Raw genomic sequence first — 9,620 nt, forward strand, 5'->3', positions numbered from 1 at the left:
CGATAGATTATTATGACATTACTCATCATACCTCTAGGGTTTAGACCACAACATATGATCTCAAGGTAGATCAACTCTTGTAATACTCATATCATCAAGATCAATCAAGCAGGAAGTAGGGTATTACCTCCATCGAGAGGGCCCGAACCTGGGTAAAACATCGTGTCCCCTGCCTCCTGTTACCATTAGCCTTAGACGCACAGTTCGGGACCCCCTACCCGAGATCCGACGGTTTTGACACCGACACTCATCAAGAAGAAGATTGAAGATAATCCAAGGAGATGGCATGAGCTACTGTCCGAAGCTTTGTGGGAACACAGAATCTCAAGGCCATGATGCTACAAAGGTAACTCCGTATGAGCTCGGATATGGTCAAGAGGCCGTTTTACCAGTGGAAGTGAATTTGAATGCTTTGAGAATAGCCAAACAAAATGATTTATCGGCGGTGGACTTCTATAACTTGATGATGGACAATATTGATGAAGTCCGATAAATGTTTGTCTGCTTTGAATGCCATAGAGAGAGATAAGTTGAGGGTGGCAAGAGCTTACAATAAGAAGGTCAAGTTGAAGAATTTTCAAGTTGGCGATCTTGTGTGGAAGGTGATTCTACCAATTGGTTCAAAAGATAGAAAATTCGGAAAGTGGTCTCCAAGTTGGGAAGGTCCTTTTAAGATTACAAGAGTGGTTCCCGGAAACTCATATTTGGTGGAATCCATACAAGGCATATTATTACCTCGAGCTCTCAATGGCAAATATTTAAAAAAATATCACCCAAGTGTGTGGCAAGAAGCCTAGATAGGCAATGGCCGATATATCACTATCGTTCTAAGCAAAGACATGGCCGATAAATAACTATCGCCCTTAGCATAAACATGGCTGATATATAATTATCGCCCTAAGAAACTATAAATGGCCGATGGAGTGTTGACATCGTCCTTAGAAGGTACAAGTTATTTTTCGGCACGCTAGCTTTGCCGAAAAACAGGAGGGCATGTGTTGACATCAGATTTTGGCACGGTCAAGAACTTAATTAATATGGCCTCAAATGGAAAAGTGATCTACATAAAAAACTTCCGTATTGTCGATGTGAACATCTTTGAAGTTTGGGCCATCGCCATCCGATCTCATCTCGAAGGCCGAAGTTGCGTTCGAAATACTGAGATTTTGTATTTAGAACACTATTCGGCTCAGTACGCCCTCAAGACTGCCTCGTATGGAAAAATGATCTACATGGATTGTCATGTTCTCGTCGAAACAATCAATTTTGATATAAAAATCGTCCCAATCCGAATTCGTATGCAAAAGTTAAAGTTATCGAAGTGCAGCCCTGTCATGAGGTGTGATGTGGCGCGCCCCACTATATCTATGTCTGATGGGTAGCGCGAGGAAAGGGTGTTTTGCGTGAGGGTCCGTTTTGTGCGAGCGATTTGACCTTCAAGATGATTTCTGGTCAAAAAATGTTCAACACAAAAGTTTTTCGTCTCGTTGAAACGGTCAAGATTGCTTTTGGGCTTGTTTCCATCCGAGGTCGTTTACTGCCTCAAACATGACCCGCAAGGTGCAGCCAGGTTGTAAACCGAACCGTTTTGGAAAGTTGGATTTCGAGTTGGACCCAAGCTAGGATTTTGGACGTGAATCCAAGTCTTTTCCTTGCACGGGAAGTCCAGCCGCCTCTTATATACCTAAGAGTGACGGCCGATTGAACAACAGCAAACAATCGCAAAACCCATCTACAAACTTTCATCTCCTATCCTAGTTTTCTGCTTCTCGTTCATTGGTGTTCTTCGCTTCGAAGAGCTTCGACCTTCGAAGCCTTAGGGGCGGACGAACCGACCTTAGGGCAGTCCATCACCGCCGTGCGTCCAGACAGGGTCTCTCCCGGCCGCGTGGGGTTTCGGGTCTTCAAAAGAGCTCGCCGGATTGTCTTGCGTATCGCGCTTCCGGTGAGCCTCCTTCGGTGACGTGTCCTGCGTATCACGGGTACACGGTGACGTCTTCGTGTGTGAACAGTTTGCAGCATTCAGCCATGCCTTATCGTTGTTGTTGTAGTACCGTCACAACATCTGTCATTGTTATTTGCCGCATTCGGCCATGCCTTATCGTTGTTGTTGATGCAGGTATGGCAAGAGAAGCCTGTCGTGCGGACAGAAGCGTGTTTGCCATGGCCACGACCTTGTGTGGATCAGGCAGCACTGTCTGTCGATGGTTCCTTCTCCCCTGTAGACGGATCGGCGGCGGCCGGTATGGTTTTGCGCCGGCATGACGGGAGTGTCATCTTTGCGGCGTACAGATGCATTTTCAACTGTAATGAGGCAGTGAAGGCGGAGCTACATGCAATAATGCAGGAAATGGCACTAGCTATTCAGCATTGTACCTTACCCATCGTCGTTCAATCCGATTCCTCGGTGGCACTGGCCGCCTTGTCAGGAGAGCATCTCACCAGATCGGCTTATGGACATTTGGACATTTGGTAGCGGCTTATGGACATTTGGTAGCGGAAATACGTCATCTTATGGCTGATGGAGTTTTTACTCCTTTGAAAATTAAGCGTGTGCAAAATAGGATAGCAGATTGGTTGGCTTTGTATAGTCGTACGGAGAGTACTACTGCTGTATGGCTAGATAGACGACCACCTTGGATAGCAGATTGGTTGGCTTTGTATAGTCGTACGAAGAGTACTACTGTTGTATGGCTAGATAGAGGACCACCTTGTGTGGAGGACTTTGCCTCTCGATTGTACCCCTATCCATATGGAATAAAACTCTTTCTCCATCGCAAAAAAAAAAAAAACTACACTAACGTCACTTGACGGACTCTTTCAATAGTTTTATGTTCCAAGCTCCAACTGGATGGTCAATAGTTTTATGTTCCAAGCTCCAACTGGATGGTCTTGATCTGTCCTCTCGCTCTGAACGATTTCCTCCTCTCTCCACTATCTGCAGGTAAATATTTGGGGTAACTCTCCACAATCTGTAGGTAAATATTTGGGAGGATTTCCCGCAAGAAAATAGAAAAGAGAAGTAAATTAGTAGGGGATCGAGAAGAAGAAGGAAGGAGCTGAGATAGGTCGCCTGACCTCGAACCGCCGGTGACTGGTGGGTTGAGATCGCCCCATTTTCGCTCGGCTCCGGTGGCCGTTGTGCTGAGAGTGGAGACTGAACGAGCTGAGCGACACCCTCTTTGGCAAGTTTGTTCACGTCCATTTCTGAGCATCTGATTCGCACGCACGCCAAGCGAATAAATAAGTACTCCCTCCATCTAAAAATACTTGCCATCAAAATGGCTAAAAATAGATGTATCTAGAATAAAATATGTCTAAATACATCCTCTTTTATCCATCTTGATGACATGTATTTCCGGACGGAGGGAGTTACAAATTACGAATCAAACTTTTGTGATCAAACGAGGAAGAGCACTCAAGTCACAAATTACTACTAGTACATCAAAGGTGCATTTTACAACTGACCGATACATTTTATTCGGGCACACGCGCGCGCCAACTACGACAGACGGGCAGGATCACTAGCCACAAACAAATAACGCTAGCTGCCAGCTCCTGTCCCCGATCATCACACCTAGACGTACTTGTCCGTGGTCGGGTACGCGCCGGTGCCCGGGTACGCAGGGTCTGCGGCGGCAGGCGCTGCACCTGCACCTGCACCCACGGGGCGGTGGTGGCCGTGCGGCCCGGTGAGGGGCACGTGCGTGGCGCCGTGGCGCCCGGCCGCGGCCTCGGCCCGGTGCTCGGCCTTCTCCTGGTGCATCTCGGCCTTGGCCTGGGCCTTGTTGGCGCGCGTCTCCTCCTTGGCCATCTCCTTCTCGCCGTGGCCTTGCCGGTCTTGCCCTGCGCCTTGGCCGTGCCCTCCTTCGCCTTCTCCTTGGCCGAGCTCACCGCGTCCTTCACCTTCACCTTTGCCGTCTGCATCGTCGCCGCTCCTCGGAAAAAGGCTTCTTCTGCTTGCTGTGTGTATGCGTTCTTTGTGTGGGTGCTTGGGGTGTCTGGGAATGTTAGATGCCGTGGTGGTCGTGTGGCGTATTTGTAGGCGAGGATGGGTTGGGTTGGAATGGCGTGGGTTCTGTCGGGAGCGAGACGTGGGGTGGTAGGTGGCGCGCATGCGGTGGTTCCAGAGCCAGCCGGAGTTACACGTAGCGCCGTGAGGTGGCACCCAAGGTTCTGGCAGGCGGCGCGTAGGCTGTGTGACGCTCTGCTCAGGTGCCGCGTGCCCCTACGTTGGATGACGGCGGTGTTCTAATGCTGCTGATCAGTGCACGTGAACGGCATCTGGATCAACATCAAGTAACTGTAGCTGTGCCATTAATCGCATCGGCCTGCGAAGTATGGCTTTTGGGAAAATAGGTGCAGTTTATTCCAGAATTTTGATATATACAAATAATTATAACAACTAGCACATATGTCCGTGCGTTGCAACGGGAGAGAAATCATTGTGCCCATTGTCCACCGAAACGACCGTCATCATGGCATAATAACAACCGAAAGTGCCACCTAAATATGTTTGTGCGTTGCAACAGTAGAAAAAATCACCTCACTCTTCTATCCCAATAAGCAAGTGATGATTTAAGCCTAAGCACAGCCTAAAACATAAGCAATGATTTGATTTGTGGTACACATCAATTATCCCCAGATGAATAAAATTGTGTGCTTTCATCATCTTTGCAAAAGGCAGCCATGTAGTCGTCGCCGGATCCACAAGCCTGCTTAACATGTACTCATGTGTTTAGCTGGGAGAATCAAGCTAGCCGGAACCCGGCAGCCCGTAGCTAGTTCGGACTCCATGTATATTTATTTGGGTCAGGTTACAACGTGTGGCGGGCCGCTTCGCTTTTGTTTCAGTTAATTTTCCTTTACATGTACATCCCGGTTTGCACGTATGTTTCTCAAACAGACAAAACTAAAAAAAACCTAATACACGTAAAAAATACTTAAAACGGAATGAAACAAAGCGAAACCAAACCAAAAATATCTATTCCCTTTAATAGTAGGTATAGATATAGATTATCCTGCCGGCGCCCTTGCCGATCTGCCCCACCGCTGATGGCCTTTGGCCGTAGCTAGGGTGCGGAGGATCTCGGTCCAGGGACCCGTTCTCGTCTTTTTGTTAAACGTTTTGGTTGGGCTATGTGACGGTGACGATGTCCTTCAATAGAAATAATGTCCCCCACGTCTTATCCCCGTCCCGAAGGTGCAAATAGCATTGTCAATGGATGTGCAGAGGTGTGTCTCCGTCGGATCTCACGGGATTCAGTCGGTGTTGGTCTTCGGTGGATCTATTTGGATCCAGTTTTCGTTCGTCTTCGTTAGTGTGGTTACATGTTTGATCTTTTCGATCTACAATTCTTTTCGTCGGCGGTGCTTGCTGCTCTGGTGTACCGGTCCTTTGGAGTCTTAGGACGATGACTTCCCCACTGTCTATTACATCAAGATTTGCTAGGCTCCAGTAACTGAGAGGCGACGATGACGGTGCATCGTCGGCTCGCTCCCGTGCTTGTAGTCGTCGCTAGGTGGTCCATGGACCTGGTTGTAATTTTTATTACCTGTAGTGTTCTATGTACTGCCATGATTGATGAATATACTAAAAATTGCATTCAAACAATTATAACAATCATGTATTACATAAGTATTTGCACTTAGAAAAAACATAACTATCTATGTACGTTTAGAAAATGTTTATGTATATTTTAAAATGTGTAAATATGTTCTTGAGTTTAAAAAATGAATTTGTTTTAAAATTATTTTAAATATAAAAGGGATTTAGATATGTTCAAAAGGTACCCGTGTAAACTTTAATGTTAGTGCAACTTAAAATAAGTTCATGTACTTAATAAAATGTTCTTGTAATTGAAAAAAATGTGCACATACAATTTAGTACATAAACATTGTCAAATAGCTCACGTGAACGGTTTTTAATCGTTAGCTATTTAGATTTTATTTTCCTGTGGCTTTTCTGTATTCTCTGCTGGTTTTCTTTCAGAGTTTTTCTTTTTAGTTCGTTTTCTCTTTTGATTTTTAAATTTTTTGTCACCTTAACGTTAATTTTTGTATCATTTCTTTTCTTCTCATAGAAATGTTATAAAATTATATAAACCTTTATCGACTAATACACACATATTCTACTTGGTTTTATTTTCTTTCTGGATTTCTATTCTACAGTATTTTATTTTCTCCTTTTAAATTTTTATTTTCCATTTTCTTGTTTTTTATTTTCTGATATATTTGTTTAGTTTTTCAATTAATTAATATTTTTAAAAGTAAAAACATATACTTATTAGAAAAAATGAATATTTTCTTTATGGGCATGACTGCTTTTCTGAAACTATTTAATCTGTTTTCTAAAAGACGTGGACACTTTTAAAATTTATACCATTCTTTAAACTACTTGGATTTTTTCCAATTACATGAACTTTTAAAAAAAATACTTGAAAACATTTTAAAATCACGAGAACATTTTTTATATAAATACTTTCTGAATTTGCATGATTTAAGGGGATATGCATAAAAACTAAAAATCATAAAAATTCATCTGGTTATTTTTATCCTGAGTGGTGGGAACCAAGTGCAAAATCATAAAAAATCATCTGGTTATTCCTTAGTCTAATAAAGCGGTAGAAGTAATAAAGTTATGTTCCTTATGGGCATCCCACAAGCTTGCGGGTTGCTCTTAAGTTTTTGAGCTTGTGGTCGAGTTGTACATTATGTGTAGTTGTTCATAAGGGCTTTATTTTTGCTTGTGGATAATTTGTAGGCCGCATAACGGATGCACTAAGCAGCAGGCGGTTGTCTCAAACTCTCGATAGCATTCTACTTTCTCATGGCCCGAATATAATAGTTGATGCCGATACAACAATAAATTTAAACCCTCACTATAGGCACAAGTATCAGACGAACATATTGAGTGACCCAATTCTAAATAGGCCGCCGCAATTGTTTGGTTGGTGAGATTTGGAAATCATACAACAGGCTAAATCCTACCGGGATGAAGTACACAAAAATTAACAAGTTGTTTGTTTGCACCATAAGAAAATCAAGGAATTTTGTATAGAGATCAAATTCATATCATACGTATCATAGGCACGTAGTAAAAAGAGAAATTCAAAATCATTGTGTAGCAAGACAATCGATACAAAGTTTGAAACGTTTATTCCTTTGAACCAAATAGATTATATTGCGAACTTTCTACAGATTTGCATACTAGATAATTTATATAAAAATCATTTGAAGGAAGAGCCCTCGTGTGCGGTACATCTGGACTCACATTTCAGTAGATTTCTTCTTGTAATTGTAAGTACAATCCAACTAGGGAAAAGACATGCGTTTTATATTAGGAACAGTGTAAATAGGCTCCACAAATCGATTAAGTGTAGTTGTTGGCGATGTCGGCGAGGTGGCCCGCCAGTTCCTCCGGCGCGGAGAGCATGACCATGTGGTCGGCGTCAGCCATCTCCCTGACCTCAGCCACGGGGATGCCTGCGATCATCTGCCTCTGGTACTCCTCGACCATGGCCAGATCCTGCTTGGCGACCACGTAGACCTTGGTCACCCCGCCGTATCGGGCAGCGCTGAACGGTGGCCGTTGCTGCTGGTCAGCCACGTAGTAGGAGCTCACCCGCGCCAGGCTCTGGCACAGCGTGTAGTCCTCCTCCGGGCTCAGCTGGTAGAGCTTCCGGCGCACGAGCTCGGGCCCGAGGAACACCGACGGCGGGGCGTGCTCCTCTTCGATAACACTGTCCATCCAGTCGGACACGAGAACCTTCTCGATGACGCGGGTGCGCGGGCTGGCGCAGTCCGGCATGAAAGCGGCGAGGAACACGGCCGCCGCAACCTTGTCGGGGAACTCTTCGGCCGCGAGCGCGACGCTCATCCCGCCGAAGCTGTGGCCCACGAGCACCGCCCGCTCGCCGTCCGGGAGGGCCCGGAGCGCGTCGAGCAGGGGGCGCGTGTAGTCCTCGAAGGTGGGCGCGTCGCGCAGCGGGCGCGCATCCGCGCCGCAGGCCGCGAGGTCCGGCGCGTCCACGCGGTGCCCCGCGGCGCGGAGCAGCGTGGCCACCTTGTACCAGCACCACCCGCCGTGGCCCGTGCCGTGCACCAGGATGAGGCGGGTCGACGTCGCCACAGCGGCCGCTGGCGCAGAGGAAGAAGACATGTGTGCGCCGAGCACTGGACAGTACACGCCGAGGCAAGTAGGCACCTAGCTAGCTGCTTCCTTTTCTTGGCTGCTTGGTGTTACGCCTCTCACGTTATTTATGTACCAGTATTTGGCTATGCAGGCATCTTCTTCAAGAAAAGAGGGCAGATGCGGTATTGTCACGGCTGATATCTTATGCTCATTGCCCTCAACAGCCGCCCCAGCAGTCGGCCGGCCGGCCGAACTCAACGTTTCTCCATCTCTAGTTCACAACATACGAAGATACCACGAGTCGCAAAAAAAGAAAACCGAATATACCACAAGACAATAGTGTGTACGCTTTTCCGCCATCATTCATCTTTGTATGGTGTTGACTACAAAAACAAAGACACTTGCACTATTTTGGTTGCAGGATTCGGTAATACGCAATTTGACATACACACTAGACACTGTGTAACTAATTAATGACTAGAGACTATGGTTTGACTGATGGCATGTATATTACGAAATTTATGTGTTTATAATAGAAAATTCTATAAACTATGAAATTGTATCTCTATGCTCTTTGTTTGTGCATACTATCATATATTATTTCATGAGGAACCACTTCATGATTATTATTGAAAAAACCGTTTTAGCATTTAGTTTACATTCTTAGTTTTTCGCAGCAACGCGCGGGGGATTTGTCTAGTTAGGCATGTTAGTGGGCATGCTCGACTCAAACAGCTCACATTAACGGTTTTTAATCGCTAGCTACACAAGTTCTTTCCTGTAGCTTTTCTGTTTTCTGCATTTTTTGGAGCCTGTCTTATTAGTTTGTTTTCCCTTTTTAATTCTAATTTTTTCGCCGTAACCTTTGTTTTTGTTTCATTTTCCTATTTCTCATAGAAAGGTTTTACAAATTCTATACATATTTATCAAGAAATACATGCATATTCTACTCGGTGTTATTTTCTTTTGTCTGGATTTTATTTAACTTAATTTAGTTTTCCTTTTTAAATTTGAAAATTTGTTTTTATTGTTTTTCATTTTATGGTTTATTTGTTTAGTTTTTACATTATTGTTCCTACTTTTTTAAACTAATGCATATACTTTTTAGAAATACAATAGTAGTTTTTTAAAGTGTGTGGCTACTTTTTCTGAAACTACCGGAACAATTTTCTAAAATATATGAACTTTTTGCATTTTATATCATTTCTTAAACCAGTTGGAATTTTTTTAAATTACATAAACTTTGAAAAATACTTCAACATATTTCAAAATCACGAGAATTTTTCAGAACACATGAACATCTTTATATTTACACAAATACTTTCTAAATTTGCAAGATTGTTAAAGAAATGCATGAACACCATTTAAAATCAATCTAACATTAAAAATATATATGAAAAATCATTTAGATTGCATTTTTCACATACATAACTTGTATTTTTCTTTTCTATTACACTGGGTCCCACATGTAAGAGTGTGGGGAGAG

At 44.0% G+C, this 9,620-nt stretch overlaps 1 protein-coding gene and 1 pseudogene across 1 annotated transcript; both read right to left on the bottom strand.

Moving 5' to 3' along the window:
• Positions 1-3,379: 3,379 nt before the first annotated feature.
• Positions 3,380-4,014, bottom strand: LOC119368311 (annotated as a pseudogene).
• A 3,275-nt stretch (positions 4,015-7,289) lies between these two features.
• Positions 7,290-8,161, bottom strand: LOC119361137 (methylesterase 3-like). Its single transcript, XM_037626494.1, has one exon. It carries the CDS (start codon positions 8,159-8,161, stop codon positions 7,373-7,375), a length of 789 nt encoding a protein of 262 aa, XP_037482391.1. The 3' UTR covers positions 7,290-7,372.
• Positions 8,162-9,620: the final 1,459 nt, after the last annotated feature.

This window comes from Triticum dicoccoides, chromosome 2B, assembly GCF_002162155.2.
Source record: "Triticum dicoccoides isolate Atlit2015 ecotype Zavitan chromosome 2B, WEW_v2.0, whole genome shotgun sequence".
NCBI lineage: Eukaryota > Viridiplantae > Streptophyta > Magnoliopsida > Poales > Poaceae > Triticum > Triticum dicoccoides.